At 40.0% G+C, this 24,043-nt stretch overlaps 4 protein-coding genes and 1 pseudogene across 4 annotated transcripts; all 5 read right to left on the reverse strand.

Moving 5' to 3' along the window:
- Positions 1 to 100: 100 nt before the first annotated feature.
- Positions 101 to 5,546, reverse strand: LOC116714889 (protocadherin gamma-A1-like). Its single transcript, XM_032555686.1, has 4 exons — positions 4,740 to 5,546; positions 1,963 to 2,446; positions 887 to 1,041; positions 101 to 844 (listed from the first exon to the last, which is right to left on the reverse strand). The coding sequence occupies exons 1-4, from the start codon at positions 5,544 to 5,546 to the stop codon at positions 101 to 103; spliced, it is 2,190 nt and encodes a 729-aa protein (XP_032411577.1).
- Positions 5,547 to 5,850: 304 nt separating this feature from the next.
- Positions 5,851 to 7,669, reverse strand: LOC116715029 (protocadherin gamma-B1-like; annotated as a pseudogene).
- Positions 7,670 to 7,858: 189 nt separating this feature from the next.
- LOC116714992 (protocadherin gamma-A12-like) lies at positions 7,859 to 10,440 on the reverse strand. Its single transcript, XM_032555809.1, has one exon. The coding sequence runs from the start codon at positions 10,253 to 10,255 to the stop codon at positions 7,859 to 7,861; it is 2,397 nt and encodes a 798-aa protein (XP_032411700.1). The 5' UTR covers positions 10,256 to 10,440.
- Positions 10,441 to 12,029: 1,589 nt separating this feature from the next.
- On the reverse strand, positions 12,030 to 13,615 carry LOC116715023 (protocadherin gamma-A12-like). Its single transcript, XM_032555836.1, has one exon. The coding sequence runs from the start codon at positions 13,293 to 13,295 to the stop codon at positions 12,237 to 12,239; it is 1,059 nt and encodes a 352-aa protein (XP_032411727.1). The 5' UTR covers positions 13,296 to 13,615; the 3' UTR covers positions 12,030 to 12,236.
- Positions 13,616 to 22,041: 8,426 nt separating this feature from the next.
- Positions 22,042 to 23,490, reverse strand: LOC116715033 (protocadherin gamma-C3-like). The gene has a single exon (XM_032555843.1). The coding sequence runs from the start codon at positions 23,093 to 23,095 to the stop codon at positions 22,403 to 22,405; it is 693 nt and encodes a 230-aa protein (XP_032411734.1). The 5' UTR covers positions 23,096 to 23,490; the 3' UTR covers positions 22,042 to 22,402.
- Positions 23,491 to 24,043: the final 553 nt, after the last annotated feature.

A 24,043-nucleotide genomic window follows, 5' to 3' on the forward strand; every position in this document is an offset into this window, starting at 1 on the left:
GAGAAAACATTAGATGACTGCAAATACCTGGATATGAAATCAACCATGTAAAAAATAAGATATTGCATGGAATATTCCAAAGACAAAAACTGAAGAAGTATTAGTACGTCAGACAGGTGCCTACCTCAGGAGAAATGTCACAGCTGCCAAACACATCAGCAAACTCTGATGGACTTTTCTTCAGAGTCTGGTCAGCAGGCAGTGTGTTGTCATTGTAAGATGATACAAACTTAAAGTCACTGGTTCTAGATCCTGTTGTCAGGTAGGCATCATAATTATAGGTGCTGCGTAAAGTTCCTGTTCCATCAACATCTGCGTAATTTGGAGGAAGATAAGCTCCGGGGATGGCTACTGCTCCATCAAACATCAGTCTGGGCTTTCTCCTACGACAAAACCTCACACCCAGGATGATGATGATGAAGGTCAGAAAGAAAGTGGACACAGAAACAAGGGCAATGATCAGATAAGAGGTCAGTTTGGAGTTCTTCTCATCATGAGAGATGTCTTTCAGTTCTGGCACTTCAGCCAAGTTATCAGAAATAAGTAAAAACATTGAACAGGTGGCAGACAGAGAGGGCTGTCCATTATCTTTCACTGCAACAATCAGGTTCTGTTTCATGCTGTCAGATTCTGAAATGTCTCGCTGTGTCCTGATCTCTCCACTGTGTAGATCAATACTGAAAAGTCCAGGATCTGTGGCTTTGACTATATGATATGAAAGCCAGGCGTTCTGTCCAGAGTCTGCGTCCACTGCTATCACTTTGGACACCAGAGACCCTCCATGTGCAGCTTTGGGGACCAACTCAGTCATGAAAGAGCTGCCCTCTGGTGCTGGATACAAAATCTGAGGAGAATTGTCATTCACATCAGATATGAACACACTGACAGTCACGTTGCTGCTGAGAGGAGGAGAACCATTGTCTCTGGCCATCACTTGGACTTTAAAACTCCTGAACTGTTCATAATCAAATGACCTCACAGCGTGGATCACTCCTGTGTCTCCATTAACAGATAGATAGGAGGACACCGAGGCACCGTTCACTTCACCAGGTAACAGAGAATAAATCACTGTACCGTTTTGTCTCCAGTCAGGATCTCGAGCAGAAACAGTACATAAAGAGGAGCCAGGTTTGTTATTTTCACTCACATATGCGCTGTAGGACTGTTCCTCAAACACAGGTGGGTTGTCATTGATATCAGCTACAGATAAATGAATAGATTTAGAGGAGGACAGAGGAGGAGAGCCCTCATCAGTGGCAATGATTGTTATGTTGTAATCAGATACTAGTTCACGGTCCAGTTGTCCTGTGGTCACCAGAGAATAATAGTTTTTAATAGAAGGAATCAACTTAAAAGGGACATTTTCCTGAATGGAGCAGCGAACCTGTCGGTTATTCTCAGAGTCTCTGTCCTGTACATTAATGATGCCCACCTCTGTACCAGGTGACACATTCTCAGGTATGGGGTTGGACAAGGATTTTATATTTATTAATGGGGCGTTGTCATTCACATCAGTGACATCAATAACCACTTTAGCTTCTGAAGACAGGCCGTAACCATCTTTGGCTTCAATCATCAGTTCATACTTCGATCCTTCTTCATAATCTAATTCACCTGCTACAATTATTTCTCCAGTTTTTTCATTAAGTGAAAATAGCTTTTTTGATTTGTCAGACAGTCGGCCAAACTCATAAGTCACCTCGCCGTTAACACCTTCATCTACATCGTTTGCACTTACTGCGATAACTGGAGTATTTAAAGGAGCATTTTCCGGAAAACTGGCTGTGTACACAGCCTCGGTAAACACAGGAGCATTGTCATTAGCGTCGAGCACAGTAACATGTATGACTACAGCTCCTGATCTCTGCGGAGATCCACCATCTACAGCTGTTAGCAATAATTTCAATTCTTGCTGCTCTTCTCGATCTAATTCTTTATCTAAGACTAGCTCTCCATATTTACTGCCAACACTGGTCGTTTGAATGCTAAACACAAAGTGGGGGTTTTGTTCTAGGGTGTAGCTTTGAATGGCGTTCTGGCCTATATCTGCGTCGTGCGCTGCATTAATGCGATACCTGGCTCCTTTGGCAGCAGACTCGCTGATTTCCAGCTTCACTGTATCTTTTTGAAATACTGGAGAATTGTCGTTTATGTCCTCAACCTGAAGGGACAACCTATGCAGTTCCAGGGGATTTTCTAAAAGCAGGTCAAATTTAAGAACACAGGTCGGTTTTTGTCCACAGTGCTCCTCTCTGTCTATTCTTCCGGCGACCACTAAATCTCTGGTTCTCGGGTCAACTCTGATATACTCCTTCTCGCTTCGTTCCATTTCAACACGGGCTTTACGAGCCTCGATTCCCTGCGATCCCAGTCCTAAATCCCTGGCAACATTTGCGATGACAGATCCGTGCTTCAGCTCCTCTTGGACGGAGTAGGTCAGTTCTCCCTGTGTGCAGTGTTCAACAAAAAGGACAAAGAGGAGTCCATAGATCCCGGGAAAACGTATTCCATGCGCCATCATCAGACACTTAAATAATCCAGATAAGTTTTCGGTAACGAAGTATTTTCGATTACGATTTCAGCATTCCTTGGGCTTTGCTCCAGCTTTAGAGGAAAAAGACGAAATACGTCCCAGTCCTCATGGTGGATCGTGTGCAAAACATCTTTGGGGTTAAACGCGTTGCTGGTCTTTAGTGACACCTTGAGTATAGCTAAAAAATGACAACTCAGCAAAAGCTATCAAACTCACGATCTGTATTTTGAAAAGAAAATGATTCCATTAAAATATTAAATCAATCAAATAAATGCATTCTTATTGAAGTAAAATCGGACTTTTATTTTGTGTCATTACTGCAAAGGCTCATCTAAATTTTTAAATGTTTAAAAGTGCATCATCCCCGTGTCGTTAAAACGCAAAAAGCGTTTTGAGTTTTCCAAAATAGAATCGGAAATTTCATGTGTCTTTTTCGTAGGTAATAATTGTTAAATCGCTCCGTGCAAATATAAATGCAAACACCTTTCAAGTGAACGCGATCATACACGTTTGTTTTCAGTAAAGAGAAAACGTGGAAACACTGAATGAGAAAAAAAAAAATCGTTAGGGGTCATCACCGCGTCGGCTCCGTATTTCAATGAATTAAATTTTAATTACATCTCACAAATCTTTTCACGATTGTTTTGTTTTCGTTGAGTTTTTTTCTTTTTGTGAGGACAAAGTGAAAACACCAATAACTTGATAAACGTTTTTGAAGTATTCAAAAATCCAACCATTCAACCTGATTATTAACTTATTTTTTCTTTCTTTCTGTCATGAACCTGTGGTGGTGGAAGCGGTGAGGGAAACGCAGTAGACCCAGATGAGATGAATGATGGGAGTTTAATGATGAAAATAGGCTCAAATAAATTCTAAAAGTCCAAAAACCTGGCAGCACAGTTGAGCGGAAAGCTAGGGCTCAGCACTGGTAGCAACAGGCTACACGCATGGACAAGAACACATTCACAAGGACCCGACAGAGACGCAGACATACAGGTGGCATTAAATACACAGAGTGTAATCACAGAAACGAGACACACCTGGGAATGATCAAGGGGGAGACGGGACGGTACAGAGACTCAGGGACACAGAAAACTCAAAATAAACAGATAAAAAACACATATCACGACACTTTCTTTTAAATCGGAGATCGTAGCATCCAATTATATGATCTAATAAGAAGTTATTGGCAAAACTTTGATTTAAATGTCTCTCGGCATGTAAAATAAGTGGGTTATTCATAAATTTCAACGACTAGTGTAGCAGTCAATTTCAGCACCCGGGACAGAGACATAAACTAAGCTGCTATCTCATTTGGAGAAATCGGGGAAACCCGTGAGCCAGTAACTGGGGAACATAAAGTTCCGCCGTTGTAATACAGACCATCACTTCATGTCTTAAGTTCATTTTGAGCTTTTAGCAGTAATCATGGAAAGCGAGCGTTCACATTGAAGTCGGTGAAACTATAACAATAAAAACCCCGCATTTGAATGTTAAAACACGGAACACTGACAAACGAGCAAACCGTAGGAGTTTAGAATAATTCCTGACACACGCACCAACATATGAAACGATGGTTTATAATATTTGACAGATTTCATATTATGGATGTTGAACAAATTATCACAACAAGTCACTGCTAACGAACAAGTAAGTAAAGTGCTCAAAACTACCTCAATATTTCAAATATGTTTTAGAAAACTGATGAAAAGTTATACTGTTTGAAAGAGTGAAAAAAATGCATACGCTAGTTATAGCATAGAAAAATACAACAGTTTGAAGCAAAAAAACGATAACTTATGACCTGGCAAAATCAAAGAATAAGAGAACATTGAATTGTATACGCATAATAAAATGGTTCAGTAAGAGAAGAGAGACGAATATAAGCTCAACATAAGAAAAGTGTGGGGATAAAAATTACTAAAAAGGTAGGGGAGTATCTAAATATGAACATCCTAGTACGTAAGCCATGACAGAAATTGCAAATTATTCAGAGGGATAAAAAAATGAAGAGGAGCATTAAATTAAAAGGAAAAATAGATGAGGAAGTTATTATATAAATTTTGGTGAAAATATCTCTGAAAAAAGAAAAGCGTTAAAGAACCATACTATGAGAGGTGGTATGAAAAACGAGTAAATAAATATGAAAAGGAGCGACAAGAACTTGAAGTCAATAGGCAGGTCAAACGAAACATATTTTTTTTACCTCTGGAAAGTCCTTGTTGTCTCCAAACACATCACCAAAGTCTGATGGACTTTTCTTCAGAGTCTGGTCAGCAGGCAGCGTGTTGTCATTGTAAGATGAAACAAACTTAAAGTCACTGGTTCTAGATCCTGTTGTCAAGTAGGCATCATAATTATAGGTGCTGCGTAGAGTTCCTGTGCCGTCAACATCTGAGTAATTTGGAGGAAGATAAGCTCCTGGGATGGCTACTGCTCCATCAAACAACAGTCTGGGCTTTCTCCTGCGACAAAACCTCACACCAAGGATGATGATGATGAAGGTCAGAAAGAAGGTGGACACAGAAACCAGTGCTATGATCAGATAGGAAGTGAGTTTGGAGTTATTTTCATCAAGAGAAATATCCTTCAGTTCAGGAACTTCAGCCAAGTTATCAGAAATAAGTAAATATATTGAACAGGTGGCAGACAGAGAGGGCTGTCCATTATCTTTCACTGAAACAATCAGGTTCTGTTTCATGCTGTCAGATTCTGAAATGTCCCGCTGTGTCCTGATTTCTCCACTGTGTAGATCAATACTGAAAAGTCCAGGATCTGTGGCTTTGACTATGTGATATGAAAGCCAGGCGTTCTGTCCAGAGTCTGCATCCACTGCTATCACTTTGGACACCAGAGACCCTCCATGTGCAGCTTTAGGGACCAACTCAGTCATGAAAGAGCTGCCCTCTGGTGCTGGATACAATATCTGAGGAGAGTTGTCATTTACATCAGATATGAACACACTGACAGTCACGTTGCTGCTGAGAGGAGGAGAACCATTGTCTCTGGCCATCACTTGGACTTTGAAACTCCTGAACTGTTCATAATCAAATGACCTCACAGCGTGGATCACTCCTGTGTCTCCATTAACAGATAGATAGGAGGACACCGAGGCACCGTTCACCTCACCAGGTAACAGAGAATAAATCACTGTACCGTTTTGTCTCCAGTCAGGATCTCTAGCAGAAACAGTACATAAAGAGGAGCCAGGCCTGTTATTTTCACTCACATATGCGCTGTAGGACTGTTCCTCAAACACAGGTGGGTTGTCATTGATGTCAGCTACAGATAACTGAACAGTTTTAGAGGATGACAGAGGTGGAGAGCCTTCATCAGTGGCAATTATTGTAATGTTGTAATCAGATACTAGTTCTCGGTCTAGCTGTCCTGTGGTCACTAGAGAATAATAGTTTTTAATTGAAGGGAACCAATTTAAAGGGGACATTTTGCTGGATTGTACAGCGGACCTGGCGATTATGTTCAGAGTCTCTGTCCTGTACATTAATGATGCCCACCTCTGTACCAGGTGACACATTCTCTGGTATGGGATTGGACAATGACTTTAAATGAATAAACGGGGCGTTATCAGTTTATATCAGTTACGTCAATAATTAAGGTTGCATATGAGGCCAATCCCTAAACCATCTTTAGCGCTGATCTGCATTTCGTACAGCGATTTCCTTTCATAATCAATAGTTCCACCTACTCTTACTTCACCGGTTTGTGGATTTAATATAAAAATTTGGTTTTCATCGGACACGTGATCAAATCCGTAAGTGATTTCGCCATTCACTCCCTCATCTGCATCCGTAGCAGACACTGTTAGAACAACAGAATCCATTGATGAATTTTCAGGGAGACTCGCTTTATAAACTACCTGGCTGAACACTGGGGCGTTATCATTTGCGTCCAGAACAGTGACGTGTATCACAACGGTGCCTGATTTCTGTGGAGATCCGCCGTCAAATGCAGTCAGTAAAAATGTAATCGTGTTCTTGTCCTCCCTGTCCAGCTCTTTGTCTAAGACTAACTCGCCATATTTGCGTCCAATTCCTTTTGACTTTACATTTAACTTAAAATAATCATTTTCCTGTAGTGAGTAGCCCCGCACAGCGTTGTCGCCAATGTCTGCGTCATGCGCTTCATCAAGGAGAAACGTCGCACCTCTCATCGCAGATTCTTGAATTTCTAATTTAATTGATTCCTCTTTAAACTGGGGAGAATTATCATTAATATCTTGAATGTGAATGTTAATACGGTGCAGTTCTAAAGGATTTTCAAGCACTACCTCCTGTTTTACGACGCACGACTGCCCGCTTCTCACAAAGTCCTTCCCTGTCCGATTCGTTCTTCGACAATTAGAGTTCCAGTCTTGACATTCAAGCTGCAGTATTTAACGCCGTTATCCTCTGTCTCAATACGAGCCTTTCGAACAGACAGCGTGCCCAGATCCAGTCCTAAATCCTTAGCAATATTTCCGACCACGGATCCTCGCTTCATCTCTTCTGGAATGGAGTAGCTCACGTCTCCAAAAACAAGGTGGATAAAAAGAACAATAAAAGCAAGGCCCCGGCGCACGACATCCCGAAAGATATTCATTTTTTTTTTCCTTAAGAAACGCCGACTTTAGAATGAAACTGTGAACAAAAAATTGTACTCCGTCTATCCTGCATTCAAAATGAAGAACATCAATTGTAAAGCATGCGTAATTTGTTATCTGTTCTCCAAAAGCAAATTCTGGGTATGCGGTGGCAGTTCAGGGAGGAGAAAGATTCAGACATCTCGTTTACTAGTACATACTGACACCATGAGTATTTGCTGCGATACTGACATGTCTGTATTTTCATGTTTCCTGCTTTAGCAACGACACGGATTTTAACATACACTTAAACTAATTAGAAATATGTTAATGTGTAATTTTTACTGACCAAAGAAACTAAAACCTTTGATATTACGAAGATAATGTTTAGAAGGATAATAATAATAACACTTATTGTAATAATAAGAAATGTGCCAAAATCGAAAATAAATCATATGACCCTGTTTTCAAGAGCAAGCTGAAAAGAAAAAACATAATTTTTCTATCAGCGCCAAATTCGTCACAACTTTGAAAGTAATATCAAATTAATGCACATCATTGCAAATTAGATACAATTCAGGATGCAAGAAATAAAAAACGGCAATTAAAAAAAGATGAAGCTATAAATACACAAAGATCACAAAAAAAAAAAAAAACTCAGCCAGTCACAATGCAAATAAGAAGGATGATAAAATGTTCTCTTTTTTAAGGTAGTTCTATAGAATTGACCTAACAATAAAAAAAATTCATACCTCTGGCACGGAGTCAAGCTCCCCAAAGACATCAGGAAAGTCTGATGGACTTTTCCTCAGAGTCTGGTCAGCAGGCAGCGTGTTGTCGTTGTAAGATGAAACAAATTTAAAGTCACTGGTTCTGGATCCTGTTGTCAGGTAGGAGTCATAATTATAGGTGCTGCGTAAAGTTCCTGTTCCGTCAACATCTGCGTAATTTGGAGGAAGATAAGCTCCTGGGATGGCAACTGCTCCATCAAACAACAGTCTGGGCTTTCTTCTACGACAAAACCTCACACCAAGGATGATGATGATGAAGGTCAGAAAGAAGGTGGACACAGAAACCAGCGCAATGATCAGATAAGAAGTCAACTTGGAGTTCTTCTCATCATAAGAAATGTCTTTCAGTTCTGGCACTTCAGCCAAGTTATCAGAAATAAGTAAATACATTGAACAGGTGGCAGACAAAGAGGGCTGTCCATTATCTTTCACTGCAACAATCAGGTTCTGTTTCATGCTGTCAGATTCTGAAATGTCTCGCTGTGTCCTGATTTCTCCACTGTGTAGATCAATAGTGAAAAGTCCAGGATCTGTGGCTTTGACTATATGATATGAAAGCCAGGCATTCTGTCCAGAGTCTGCGTCCACTGCTATCACTTTGGACACCAGAGACCCTCCATGTGCAGCTTTAGGGACCAACTCAGTCATGAAGGAGCTGCCCTCTGGTGCTGGATACAAAATCTGAGGAGAATTATCATTCACATCATATATGAACACACTGACAGTCACATTGCTGCTCATAGGAGGAGAACCATTGTCTCTGGCCATCACTTGGACTTTGAAACTCCTGAACTGTTCATAATCAAATGACCTCACAGCGTGGATCACTCCTGTGTCTCCATTAACAGATAGATAGGAGGACACCGAGGCACCGTTCACCTCACCAGGTAACAGAGAATAAATCACTGTACCGTTTTGTCTCCAGTCAGGATCTCTAGCAGAAACAGTACATAAAGAGGAGCCAGGTTTGTTATTTTCACTCACATATGCGCTGTAGGACTGTTCCTCAAACACAGGTGGGTTGTCATTGATATCAGCTACAGATAATTGAATAGTTTTAGAGGAGGACAGAGGTGGAGAGCCCTCATCAGTGGCAGTGATTGTAATGTTGTAACCAGACACTAGTTCACGGTCCAGTTGTCCTGTGGTCACTAGAGAATAATAGTTTTTAATAGAAGGAACCAACTTTAAAGGGACATTTTGCTGAATGGAGCAGCTGACCTGTCCATTATTCTGAGAGTCTCTGTCCTGTACATTAATGATGCCCACCTCTGTACCAGGTATTACATTCTCAGGTATGGGGTTGGACAAGGACGTTATGTCTATATCTGGTCTGTTGTCATTTACATCTAAAATATCAATGATAACCTTTGTCTCTGATGAAAGTCCGTAACCATCTTTTGCATCCAAAAAAATCTCATATCTTGTTCTGTCTTCATAATCTATGTTGCCTGTAACAGTGATCTCCCCTGTTTTAGAATCAAGAGAAAATAAAGACTGAGATTTATCAGAGAGTCGACTAAATTCGTATGTAACCTCGCCATTGATTCCTTCATCTTTATCTGATGCACTTACTGTGATAACAGGAGTTTTTAAAGCAGAGTTTTCAGGTAACCTCGCTGAATACACAGCCTCGGTAAATACGGGAGCATTGTCATTAGCGTCGAGAACAGTAACATGTATGACTACAGTCCCTGATCTCGGAGGAGATCCGCCATCTACCGCTGTTAATATAATTCTTAGTTCTTGCTGCTCTTCTCGATCTAACTCTTTATCTAAAACCAGTTCACCATATTTTCTCCCAGAGCTCGTCTGAACATTAAGCACAAAATTGGGGTTTTGCTGCAGATTGTAGCTTTGGACAGCGTTCTGGCCTATGTCTGCATCGTGCGCAGCATTAATGCGATACCTAGCTCCTTTGTCGGTTGACTCCCTGATTTCCAGCTTAATAATATCCTTTGGAAAGATCGGCTCATTGTCATTTATGTCTTGTACTTGCAGAGACAAGCGATGCAGCTCGAGAGGATTTTCCATAAGGAGGTCGTATTTGAGAATACACGTTGGGTTTTCTCCACACTGCTCCTCTCTGTCTATTCTTCCCGTGGCAAATAAATCTCCGTTTCTCAGATTAATTCCGATCATCTCTTTGTCGCTTCCTTCCACCTTAACCCGGATTTTACGAGCAGATAGTCTTCCCAGGTCCAGTTTCAGATCTTGTGCGATATTTCCAATTACAGATCCGCGTTTCAGTTCCTCCTGCACGGAATAGGTCAGATCGCAATTGGAGTATTGCACCAGAACAAAGACAAAAATAACGCCGTGCCATTCTAGATCCCGTCGTTTATGCATCATGTTCAAGTTGGTCTACAAAAGCTACGTCTTATTTTAATGAGGGTTATTGTATTTCCGAATTAGGTTCTCTACCGCGCTTGTCCACGGATTCTCATATAATAAGACAGGTCCAGCCCGAAAATGTGTGGTGTGCAAAAGCCGTTGGAGAACATTTAAATCCAAAACGGGTCTATAGTGACACCGTGAGTTTAAATGATATTACAACGTCTCATCAGAAACAGTGAATATTATTGTGAAGAGCTGTCACATATTCCAACAATATAATTTGAAACTGTAAAATCCATTCTGTGTTGCAAAAATGTTATAATTGTAGTGAAAAAAGAATTGAAATTACATGTTTTCGTTATAAACCAATTAACAGAAAGGTTTTATTTTAAATCTCGTAACGTAGTAGAAATTAAACATTTTTAACCTAAAATAATTCTCCGTATTATTTTATCTATTTATTTATTTATTAAAAGTCCGCGTTGGCACTAGCAAAACCGATTCTTCCCATCCCAGATTTATTTTCTCATTACCTGATCGTATTACTTTTTTTTTTTTTCTCGTGACCAGAAAACTAATTCTTGTTCAGCATTCCATAAATTCAGGAAAGTATCATCAAGAACATCAAACAAATTCACAACGAACGTAAAAGTGGTGTACTAGCCCTTTTAGGTGTGTGCGCATGTTTGTAACAACAATATGCAAGTCATTTCGAAACTAAAGTGAAAGAGAGGCGAAATAAATTACCATGGCGACTGTAATGTTTGATATTGGTAAGCAATTTGGGGAAAGCAGACATTGCTGAATATTCAACGTTATTCCACGCAACGCAAATTATTATGAAATGTTTCTACCGTAGAATCATGTTGTGAATGTGCGACGGTACAAATGTAAACAGCAGTGACAGCGGTTTTTTTTTGTTTTTTTTTCAGAACCAAGGACAGAGAAACACATAAAAAAAGCTTTTTTTCTACTGCAAAAATCAAAAAGCTGGCACAAATGTCCACTGCCAAAAATAAAGCAGATTACAATATGTCACTGGGTACCAAAGAGCAAAGCGCTGTCTTAATTAGCAACATGAAAGAAGGATCTTAAAGTACTCAATGTAATACAACTGTGGTGTATTTTCCCATTCCATCTGCTGTAGTTATTTTAAATCGTTCGCCAGAAAGCGGGTATGCCTAATACATATTCCACAAATCACACAGTATATTTCATAAACTTCGCTGTTAGACAGTTAAGAACATAGTAAGGTAATACTATGAGTGATGGTACTTCGTGAAAGAACAGCATTTTTAAAAATTGATTATAGTAATGAAGACAGTTCCTCTTACAATCGAGTTAAAACTAACTACAGTTGAAAATGTTCAGAAAAAAATGGCAATAGTACAATTAAAGGCCAAAGATCCTGACCAGAAGATGAGTAAAGCGAAACGGTAATTCAGCAGCAAGTGCAAAAACGTCAGTCAGAACATGAAAGCTAAACCATTTCAAGTAGAGAACTGGACAAACGCAGATGCTACAAGACATGAAAACACAAAACAGGGAAGAAATGAAAAAAAAAATAAAATAACGCATTTATTTTTTGAGTTAAAATGTAAAGAAATACTATATATTCGATGCAATATTAAACACAGCGCGTGAATCTACAAACAGCTTTAAAAACATTGTCAAACGTCTCAAGAAACAAAAAAAATATTTATCATTATCAAGTTGATTTCAAAAAGCAATCTCAAAAACATAGCGGAAAGTATTCCTACCTGAGGAGAGGAATCATTAAGTCCGAATACATCTGATAATTCTGTCGAACTTTTCTTCAGAGTCTGGTCAGCAGGCAGCGTGTTGTCATTGTAAGATGATACAAACTTAAAGTCACTGGTTCTAGGATCCTGTTGTCAGGTAGGCATCATAATTATAGGTGCTGCGTAAAGTTCCTGTACCGTCAACATCTGCGTAACTTGGAGGAAGATAAGCTCCTGGGATGGCTACTGCTCCATCAAACAATCAGTCTGGGCTTTCTCCTCCGACAAAACCTCACACCCAGGATGATGATGATGAAGGTCAGAAAGAAGGTGGACACAGAAACCAGTGCAATGATCAGGTAAGAGGTCAAATTGGAGTTTTCATCATAAGAAATGTCTTTCAGTTCTGGCACTTCAGCCAAGTTGTCAGAAATAAGTAAAAACATTGAACAGGTGGCAGACAGAGAGGGCTGTCCATTATCTTTCACTGCAACAATCAGGTTCTGTTTCATGCTGTCAGATTCGGAAATGTCCCGCTGAATCCTGAGTTCTCCACTGTGTAGATCAATACTGAAAAGTCCCGGAACTGAAGATTTAATTATATGATAGGATAGCCAGGCGTTCTGTCCAGAGTCTGCGTCCACTGCTATCACTTTGGACACCAGAGACCCTCCATGTGCAGCTTTAGGGACCAACTCAGTCATGAAGGAGTTGCTGTCTGGGGTGGGATACAATATCTGAGGAGAATTGTCATTCACATCAGATATGAACACACCGACAGTCACGTTGCTGCTGAGAGGAGGAGAACCATTGTCTCTGGCCATCACTTGGACTTTAAAACTCCTGAACTGTTCATAATCAAATGACCTCACAGCGTGGATCACTCCTGTGTCTCCATTAACAGATAGATAGGAGGACACCGAGGCACCGTTCACCTCACCAGGTAACAGAGAATAAATCACTGTACCGTTTTGTCTCCAGTCAGGATCTCGAGCAGAAACAGTACATAAAGAGGAGCCAGGTTTGTTATTTTCACTCACATATGCGCTGTAGGACTGTTCCTCAAACGCAGGTGGGTTGTCATTGATGTCAGCTACAGATAAATGAATAGTTTTAAAGGAGGACAGAGGTGGAGAGCCATCATCAGTGGCAATTATTGTAATGTTGTAATCAGATACTAGTTCACGGTCCAGTTGTCCTGTGGTCACCAGAGAATAATAGTTTTTAATAGAAGGAACCAACTTAAAAGGGACATTTTGCTGAATGGAGCAGCTGACCTGTCGATTACTTCCCAGAGTCTCTGTCCTGTACATTAATGATCCCCACTTCTGTATTAGGTGATATGTTCTCAGGTATGGGCTTGGACAATGACTTTACATATATAACTGGGGCGTTGTCATTTACATCTATAATATCAATGATAACTTTAGCCTCTGTGGAAAGTCCGTAACCATCTTTTGCCTCCACAAAAACCTCAAATCTCGGTCTGTCTTCATAATCTATGTTGCCCTGTAACAATCATCTCTCCCTGTTTTTGAATCAAGAGAAAATAAAGACTGAGATTTATCAGAGAGTCGACTAAATTCGTATGTAACCTCGCCATTGATTCCTCCATCTTTATCTGATGCACTTACTGTGATAACAGGAGTTTTTAAAGCAGAGTTTTCAGGTAACCTCGCTGAATACACAGCCTCGGTAAATACGGGAGGATTGTCATTAGCGTCGAGAACAGTAACATGTATGACTACAGTCCCTGATTTCGGAGGAGATCCGCCATCTACCGCTGTTAATATAATTCTTAGTTCTTGCTGCTCCTCTCGATCCAACTCTTTATCTAAAACCAGTTCACCATATTTTCTCCCAGGGCTCGTCTGAACATTAAGCACAAAATTGGGGTTTTGCTGCAGGTTGTAGCTTTGGACAGCGTTCTGGCCTATGTCTGCATCGTGCGCAGCATTAATGCGATATCTAGCTCCTTTGTCGGTTGACTCACTGATTTCCAGCTTAATAATATCCTTTGGAAAGATCGGCTCATTGTCATTTATGTCTTGTACCTGTAGAGACAAGCGATGCAGCTCGAGAGGATTTTCCACTGAGAAGCTCGTATACAAGAATGCAGGCTGGCTTTTCTCCACAGAGCTCCTCTCTGTCCTATTCTTCCCGTGACAAATAAATTTCCGTTCTTCAGGTTAATTCCGACATACTGCTTTTCGCTTCCTTCCATTTCAACACGAGCTTTACGTGTTGCTAGTTTCCCCACGTCCAGTCCCAGATCTTGCGCGATATTTCCGATAACAGACCCATGTTTAAGCTCCTCTTGGATGGAATAAGTCAGATCTCCGCGAGTGAAATGCATCAGAAAAAAGAAAAAATATATACCGTGTTGGATTTGAAGGCGGCGTTTATTCATCATTTCAACTCTGCTCTCCAAAAGCCACACCATTTATTAGTGAAGGTTAAAAATTGAATAGTAACGCGCTTTTGCCGCACTTGCAAAAAAGGTTCGGTTTTTCTATAGAACAGAGGTAAAACCCAGTTGCGGGTGGTGTGCAGAGCCGTGGAGCAACATTTAAATCCAAAGAAAGTCTATAGTGACACCGTGAGTTTAAATGATATTACAACACTTCAGAGATTTTTTTTTTAGTCTGACCCTATTTTGGTATCAAATCTTCTTGCAATAAAATGTTTTCCATACATCACGTTTAAATCATTTATTTTAATATTACAAGTAAGAAAAATATTTCTCACCTTGATTTGAGTTACATTGCACAGAAGTATCCAAATGAAATCATTGTCAAACGTCGCAAGTCGCAATAACTTAATGCACATTTGACATACTTAAAACCACTAAATAAATACTAAAAATATTTATTTTTGTTGGAGATATTTACCAGAAAAATGCCTTTCAGTGGATACATTTTCACACACCACGCACAAATTACCAATTGAAAGTAAAAAAAAAAATAAATAAATTGTTTTTATCTAATTGAAATATGAAATAAATGCGAAGAGACAGCAAAATTTAGACAATGGTGTCGCAAAGAAAAATCCATAATTTTCATTTCTAAGGGAATATTAAAATATCTACGTAGTGTATTTCTTACGGAATTGTAGATGAAATGCATCATCGATACTCAACCCATTCTCACTCCCTACTCGTCATGTATTGACGCAGGGGAAGGTCCGTCGGCAGTCACATATTGACGCGCAGGGTACCCCTTTCGCGTCAACGTGTGGCGCGAGGGGCTTTACTCTATGTGTTGCACACTCGAACAAAAGTGATGTCGAGACATGCGGTTGTTGTAAATTTCCTTTACTTTCCTTTTTTTCTCGAAACACGAACATCCATAATCCAACGTGCGTCACACTCAGGCTGCTATCTCCTACTCGGCTTCTTCAACACCGCAAGCACTTAGGACCCAAAGCTGCCCTAAGCGCCTATTCAAAAGTGATGCTTTTCTAAACTCCTTTCACTCTCAGCCAGAATAGTTATCAACATATATATGAATGTACAGCTTCACATGGACAATGAATCACAGTGCTTTTTAATAACAAAACAAAGCAAAATATTCATAGGAACAAGAATAGAATCATTTTAATGGAAGGGGGGGTCCTTGATCTAAAGTCCCCAGCAACTGGTCCCTCACATATGCCTTACCGTAATGTTTGCCCTAAACCTAACCAAATCGTAGGGGTTTTGAAGGTTCGGCAGCGGTTACAAGAACCCTTCGCGTCAATAATCCACGTAAAACATGTGACCTTCCCAGGTCGTCAACATGTGACGCTGAAGGATCCTTCCCAAGTCGTCACATATTGACGCGAAGGGGGTATATATATATTGACGTCCCAACTCGTCAATATATGACGAGTCGGGAGTGAGAATGTGTTGCGATACTAGTTGTTCTCATAATTTCTTTAGTATTTTTTCTACAATTCCATAAATTTGACCTGACATACCAATATACCAAATATGATTATTCTGCTTAATTTATTCAAATTGAACAGATAACGGTGGGAAAGCAAGGTGTTACCAAGAGATGCTGTTATTTCCACATTTCTCAGCAGATGCATCAATATTAGGTAAAAAAGCTGTCAGGCTTGACAACACCACAATTTATTTCAGCACCACGGACAGTTACAAAAACTGAAACACACACAGACACATGCCCATATACACCAAAAAAGGACCAACATCCACATTAAAAATATGACAGCCATGTTGTGACTCAATTGGAATTCAAAAGCGGCTGAGCATTACTGTATGATGAATTGTGAAAAATACATGTACAAAATTATAGACGTAAAAATTTTAAAATATGTTTATTATCCAAAATATATTTACTCATAAGGTAAAACTATTCCTACCTCAGGCGAAGTATTGATATCTCCAAAGACATCTTCTAATTCTGATGGATGTTTCCTCAGAGTCTGGTCAGCAGGCAGCGTGTTGTCATTGTAGGATGATACAAACTTAAAGTCACTGGTTCTGGATCCTGTTGTCAGGTAGGCATCATAATTATAGGTGCTGCGTAAAGTTCCGGTTCCGTCAACATCTGAGTAATTTGGAGGAAGATAAGCTCCTGGTATGGCTACTGCTCCATCAAACAACAGTCTGGGCTTTCTTCTGCGACAAAACCTCACACCCAGGATGATGATGATGAAGGTCAGAAAGAAGGTGGACACAGAAACCAGCGCAATGATCAGATAAGAGGTTAAGATGGAGTTCTTATCATCATAAGAAATGTCTTTTAGTTCTGGCACCTCAGCCAAGTTATCAGAAATAAGTAGATAAATGGGACAAGTGGCAGACAGAGAGGGCTGTCCATTATCTTTCACTGCAACAATCAGGTTCTGTTTCATGCTGTCAGATTCGGAAATGTCCCGCTGAATCCTGAGTTCTCCACTGTGTAGATCAATACTGAAAAGTCCCGGAACTGAAGATTTAATTATATGATAGGACAGCCAGGCGTTCTGTCCAGAGTCTGCGTCCACTGCTATCACTTTGGACACCAGAGACCCTCCATGTGCAGCTTTAGGGACCAACTCAGTCATGAAGGAGTTGCTGTCTGGGGTGGGATACAATATCTGAGGAGAATTGTCATTCACATCAGATATGAACACACCTGACAGTCACGTTGCTGCTGAGAGGAGGAGAACCATTGTCTCTGGCCATCACTTGGACTTTAAAACTCCTGAACTGTTCATAATCAAATGACCTCACAGCGTGGATCACTCCTGTGTCTCCATTAACAGATAGATAGGAGGACACCGATGCACCGTTCACCTCACCAGGTAACAGAGAATAAATCACTGTACCGTTTTGTCTCCAGTCAGGATCTCGAGCAGAAACAGTACATAAAGAGGAGCCAGGTTTGTTATTTTCACTCACATATGCACTGTAGGACTGTTCCTCAAACACAGGTGGGTTGTCATTGATATCAGCTACAGATAATTGAATCATTTTAGAGGAAGACAGAGGTGGAGAGCCCTCATCTGTGGCAAAGATTGTAACGTTGTAACCAGACACTAATTCACGGTCAAGAGTTCCTGTGGTCACTAGAGAATAATAGTTCTTAATAGAAGGAACCAACTTAAAAGGGACATTTTGCTGTATAGAGCAGCGGACCTGTCCATTATTCTCTGAATCTCTATCCTGCACGTTAATGATGGCCACCTCTGTACCAGGTGACACGTTCTCAGGTATGGGGCTGGACAGTGATTTTGTATAAATCACTGGAGCATTATCATTTACATCAGTGATATCAATTATGACCTTAGAATAGGAGGTGAGTCCTAATCCATCTTTTGCTGTCACCCTAAGTTCAAACAATGACACCGTTTCAAAATCAACTGCTCTCATCAATTTAATTTCACCTGCTTTACTGTCTATGTCAAATATATCCTTGACCTCATCAGAAATGTGTCCAAAATCATATGTAACCTCGCCATTAATTCCCACGTCTGCATCAGTTGCTCCAACTGTCAGAACAACAGTACCTACTGGAGAGTTTTCCGGCACACTGGTTTTGTAAATTGGCTGCTTGAACACAGGGACGTTGTCATTTGCATCCAAGACATTTATATGAATCATCACGCTACCTGTCCTTTGCGGTGATCCACCATCTAAAGCCGTCAAAAGAAGACTAATTTCTTTTAATTTTTCACGGTCAAGTTCTCTGCTCAAGACAAGCTCCACGGAATTAGTCCCAACACCGAGAATGAAATGTTCATTGTTCTGCAGGTTGTACGTCTGCACTGAATTTTGGCCGACGTCTGCATCATGAGCTTCCTCTATTGGAAATCGCGCACCTTTTGCTGCAGATTCACGTATGTCAATTAGGATCAATTCTTTATTAAACTGCGGAGCGTTATCGTTTATATCCTGAACATGCAGATTTAGCCGATGCAGCTCTAACGGATTCTCCAACATAAGCTCTTGTTTCAAAACGCAGGATGCTTTGTCTCCACAAAGGCCTTCTCTATCGAGCCTGTCAGAGACAACTAAATCTCCGTTACGGATGTCGATGTCAAAATAATGTTTGTCACTTCCTTCCGTATCAATACGAGCTTTTCGAGCGGACAGTTTGCTGACCTCGAGACTCAAGTCTTTGGCGATATTTCCGACCACTGATCCTCGCCGCATCTCCTCATGGAAACGAATACCTCAAATCTCCCTCTGCCAAATGTACAGAAAGAAAAAGCACGCCACAGACAAGACACTGGACTGCAGAGCTCGTGATAGCCATCATCGTTGTCTAATCCTTGTCAAAACGGAAAAAGTTAAAAGGGGAAAAAAAAAGAATTTATGCTGAAATCCTCGCAGTCCAAAATCGCATTTCTCCCTCTTCTGATCGGCTACAGAAGCCCTGCCTCACGGTCTCTGTCATAATGCTGTGACGATACTGACAGCAAAACGTATGGTGTTGGCACACAGCGACCTCTTGAGTAAGCACGATAAATTGCTACCTGGGGTTCCACCAAGACAAAACCTACATATAATTTTACTAGCCAATACAAAGTTTGAAATATCTAAAAGTGATCACTGACTGAAGAGGTCCCTCTCTCATGCATGCTAACCTGAGCACAACTTATATTTAAATGCTCGCCACAGAACTGCTTCAATTTAACTGTAACATCTGAACACGATGGAGTTGCAACATCTTCTGTCAAAAAAACAAAAAACAAAAAAAAAACACATACGTTTCCTAAATAGCTGTAAACCATTAAAACATGTTATGTGAGAAACGTCCTTCTGACATGATGAAAAAGACTATGTACCAAATGGAAAGTTTTCAGATGTCCAATAATCACTACAAAGACCATATTCAATAAAATAAATTTAAGAAGTAATGAAAAAAATCCAGTTTTTGTTTGACTGCTTTAGAAAAATTGTAATATGGTGGCACTTAAAATAAAAATTCTCACTAATATCAAACTGATCTATTTTCAACAGAGACAAAGACATATCCGAAATCCTTCCCCAAACACAAATAACTACATTTGAAATAATTAATGCATTGCATGTTATGAAGTTGAAACTACAGCAGAGGGAGCAGAAATGGGTGACTGAGGAAAGTGGAAAAAATAGAACTTAACGTGCTAAAGCAGATGTGACAAATAACAGAACTGCTTCAAATGAAATAGTCACGACACTGGTGATCATTCAGAAAGACATATATTTTCTTCAAGAGACAGGGCTCGCTATTACCAGAATAGAATAAGTTTTACTTTAGAATAGGATTGTGACAATTATTTCACTTCCGTGTTATCAAAACATCAAAACATCAAAACAACAACAATATTAATTTTAAAAAATCAACAAACAATGAATTAATCTTCCTTAAAAACAATAATAAATAGAAACTAATTGGGAACACTTACCAATAAATACATAATTTTATATTAAGCCCATGGAGATAATCAAAGTTGCTACAGCAACAAAGAAATGGATATCTCTCCTACAGTTTGTTTCTCCACAAATAACTAATCAGCAACATTCATCAAGCGATGAAAAATGTCATTTTCCAATATGACCACTGAAAAAGAAAGGAAAATTTTGCTTAAACCTTGAATACAAAGCGAGTGCAGATGTAAGAGTAAGATGTCTTTATGGTGAAAAAAACATTTAAATAAACATGTTATTAACACCAGAGAGGAATCATTATTTCCAACCATATCAGTAAACTCGGTTGAACTTTTTTCAGAGTTTGGTCAGCAGGTTGTGTGTTGTCACTGTACGACGATACAAACTTAAAGTTGTTGGGTTAAAGATCCTATTGTCACATATGCACCTTAGCTGCATTTACATCATGCAATATGATGCAAACCTCTTAAAAAAGAAAAAGCTAAATCATGAGATGCAAACCTGAAAAAGCATATCTATCATTTTAAGAAAAGCAGAAGCTTGTGGTTCAGAACACAAGTTTACTTAAAGAGACACATTTTATAGAAACATAAAAAACAAGCTGTTGAAAAGGCAGCCTAAATGGCAGACAAATAGAAGCAACATTTTATAAAATTTTACACAGACCTTCCAGCTTTGGAATATGAAAGCAAAATTAATATCCAAACATTAACACTTAAGAATTTCAAAGAACAATAGTAAAAGTGTTTTCTGAGAAAAATACATCAAGAATGATTACAGAAAACAACTAATAATACAAATGGAAAAAATGATTAAAATGTAGTTCTATCACTTGGAAAACAACAGAATATTTAGGCCTACCTCTGGAGATTCCTCTGATTGACCAAAAATATCAGCAAATTCAGTTGGACTTTTCTTCAGAGTCTGGTCAGCAGGCAGCGTGTTGTCATTGTAAGATGAAACAAACTTAAAGTCACTGGTTCTGGATCCTGTTGTCAGGTAGGCATCATAATTATAGGTGCTGCGTAAAGTTCCTGTTCCATCAACATCTGCATAATTAGGAGGTAGATAAGCTCCGGGGATGGCTACTGCTCCATCAAACAACAGTCTGGGCTTTCTCCTACGACAAAACCTCACACCCAGGATGATGATGATGAAGGTCAGAAAGAAGGTGGACACAGAAACCAGCGCTATGATCAGATAAGAGGTCAACTTGGAATTTTCATCATACGAAATATCTTTAAATTCTGGCACTTCAGCCAAGTTATCAGAAATAAGTAAATACATTGAACAGGTGGCCAGACAGAGAGGGCTGTCCATTATCTTTCACTGCAACAATCAGGTTCTGTTTCATGCTGTCAGATTCTGAAATGTCCCGCTGTGTCCTGATTTCTCCACTGTGCAAATCAATACTGAAAAGTCCAGGATCTGTGGCTTTGACTACATGATATGAAAGCCAGGCGTTCTGTCCAGAGTCTGCGTCCACTGCTATCACTTTGGACACCAGAGACCCTCCATGTGCAGCTTTAGGGACCAACTCAGTCATGAAGGAGCTGCCCTCTGGTGCTGGATACAATATCTGAGGAGAGTTGTCATTCACATCAGATATGAACACACTGACAGTCACGTTGCTGCTGAGAGGAGGAGAACCATTGTCTCTGGCCATCACTTGGACTTTGAAACTCCTGAACTGTTCATAATCAAATGACCTCACAGCGTGGATCACTCCTGTGTCTCCATTAACAGATAGATAGGAGGACACCGAGGCACCAGTTCACCTCACCAGGTAACAGAGAATAAATCACTGTAGCCGTTTTGTCTCCAGTCAGGATCTCGAGCAGAAACAGAGCATAAAGTTGAGCCAGGTTTGTTATTTTCACTCACATATGCGCTGTAGGACTGTTCCTCAAAAACAGGTGGGTTGTCATTGATATCAGCTACAGACAACTGAATAGTTTTAGAGGAGGACAGAGGTGGAGAGCCCTGATCAGTGGCAATTATTGTAATGTTGTAATCAGATACTAGTTCTCGGTCTAGCTGTCCTGTTGTCACCAGAGAATAATAGCTTTTAATAGAAGGAACTAATTTAAAAGGGATGTCTTCTTGAATGGAGCAGTGGATCTGTCCATTCTTATTAGAGTCTCTGTCCTGAACGTTAATGATGCCCACCTCTGTACCTGGTAGTGTATTTTCTGGAACAGGGGTTTTAAGCGATTTTATTAACGTTAGTGGAATGTTGTCATTGACATCCGTGACTTCAATTATTAATGTGGACGAAGAAACTAAACCAGGACCATCCTTGGCAGTGAATTTGCATTTCATAGGATGGTTTTGCTTCATAATCTAATGTTCCAGTAAGCTTAACATCTCCAGTTATTGGATCAAGAGAAAATACGTTATTGTCGTCAGAAATGTGATCAAAATCATATGTCACTTCTCCATTCACTCCATCATCGGCATCTTTTGCGGTTACTTTAACAACCACAGCATCTAATGGAGAGTTTTCAGGCAGACTAGCCCTATAAACGGCCTCGGGTGAACACCGGGGCGTTATCATTAGCAGTCCAGCACAGTAACATGAACAACAGCAGTACCTGATCTCCGAGGAGCGCCCCCGTCCGTTCCTACAAGCACAATTGCTAGCGTCTGCGTTTGTTCTCTGTCCAACTCTTTTTCCAAAACTAACTCACTGTATTTTCCTCCACCACTTTTAGAAATAACATTGAGTCTGAAGTGTTCGTTCTTCCCAATACTGTATTCCTGAACGGCGTTAATTCCGATATCTGCATCATGGGCCTCTTCCAAGCGATAACGACTTCCCTTCGCTGCGGATTCACTAATTTCAAAATGGATGTCCATCTTTTTAAATTGTGGTGAATTGTCATTAATATCTTGGATGTTAAGCATAACGCGACGGAGCTCTAATGGCTCTTCTAAAACGAGCTCTTGTGTTAAAACACACAACGACTTCTTTCCACAAAGCCCCTCTCTGTCGATCCTGTCTGCAACAATAATGTCTCCGGTGCTCAGATTAACGTCACAATACCGTTTGCCGTTTCCGTCAGCTTCTATGCGAGCCTTTCGAGCAGCCAGTTTGCTCACTTCAAGACCCATTTCTTTCGCTAAATTTCCAATAACTGAGCCTCGCTCCATCTCCTCGGGAAAAGAGTAGGACCCATCTCCAAAGGCGGCTTGCGGCACATGAAAAAATATCCCAAGAAAGGAGATCAAGAATGCTTTGTTCTCCATCGTCCATTCATTCACCTATTAATGCGAGAAGCAAAGGTTGGAAGTAAAAAAAACAACAAAGGAGAAGAAGATTTTTGTCAAAAATGTGTGGGGACCTTTCTTAAATGTGATATTTTGTGGTTTAGTCAGCGGAAGGTCTGCAGTCAGTTTGAAATGAAAGGTTGTACAGCGATAGAGGAAGGGTTTAGCAAGGAAATCTGAAGGAGAGCGACACCGTGTGTAAAATTCCAGCATTACACAAAATGTATAATTTCCTGGAAATGGAACGTAATAGCAGGTCTCATACAGACTAAAATCTAACAAGGCATGGATTTATTGCAGTCAGAAATGTCTTAATTTCACGGCAAAGTTAATGTGAGAGAGGAGTCTGAACTGGGTTCGTTTCAGCACCGCGGACAGAGGCAAAGCCACTATTTGTCAGTGCTGAAAATGTAATTTTATATACATACAGACAAAAAGAAAAAAATATTGATCAGCTTACATTGTGAATATTCTACAAGAAACCAACTCCGTTTAGTCTGCTTAATGACTGATGATAACTTATGTATAATGGTTCCTCTAAATAAAACAAAAGATAACACGTTGAATTATCTCCCAACCGTTGTCAGATAGACGTCATATATGTAAGTGCTGAGTAAAGCAGCCTTTAACATCTATGTAATTGGGGGGAGAAGTATCGCGGGGTTTGTCGACACCCCCAAAAACAAAAATCTGAAATTTCAGCTTTTTATTTTTTGTCAGGTAAATAATAATGATGCGTAAAGTCATTGGGCAATCGACAACTGCAAAATTGGAGAGGAGGAAAAGCACCGTGTAAAGCTAGAGCTCCATAAAACAACAGTCTCCGCTTTCCCTTGCGACAGAACATCACAGCCAACATGATGATGTAAAAGGTCAGAATTGAAAGGGACATAGAATGTGATCAGAAAAGGTGTCAGTTTGTAGTTC

The sequence above is a fragment of the Xiphophorus hellerii genome, chromosome 23, assembly GCF_003331165.1.
Source record: "Xiphophorus hellerii strain 12219 chromosome 23, Xiphophorus_hellerii-4.1, whole genome shotgun sequence".
NCBI lineage: Eukaryota > Metazoa > Chordata > Actinopteri > Cyprinodontiformes > Poeciliidae > Xiphophorus > Xiphophorus hellerii.

Excerpts from the sequence above, each read along its gene's own strand:
- LOC116714889 (XM_032555686.1), bottom strand. The coding sequence starts at position 5,546 with ATGGCCAGAGACAATGGTTCTCCTCCTCTCAGCAGCAACGTGACTGTC. Across the intron at positions 2,447-4,739 it reads ACAACAAGGACTTTCCAGAG|GGAGAACTGACCTACTCCGT; the intron begins GTAAAAAAAATA and ends CACTGCACACAG. Across the intron at positions 1,042-1,962 it reads TCAAACGACCAGTGTTGGCA|TGAACGGTGCCTCGGTGTCC; the intron begins GTAAATATGGAG and ends TACCTGGTGAAG.
- LOC116714992 (XM_032555809.1), bottom strand. The coding sequence starts at position 10,255 with ATGATGCATAAACGACGGGATCTAGAATGGCACGGCGTTATTTTTGTC.
- LOC116715023 (XM_032555836.1), bottom strand. The coding sequence starts at position 13,295 with ATGTACAGGACAGAGACTCTGGGAAGTAATCGACAGGTCAGCTGCTCC.
- LOC116715033 (XM_032555843.1), bottom strand. The coding sequence starts at position 23,095 with ATGGAGAACAAAGCATTCTTGATCTCCTTTCTTGGGATATTTTTTCAT.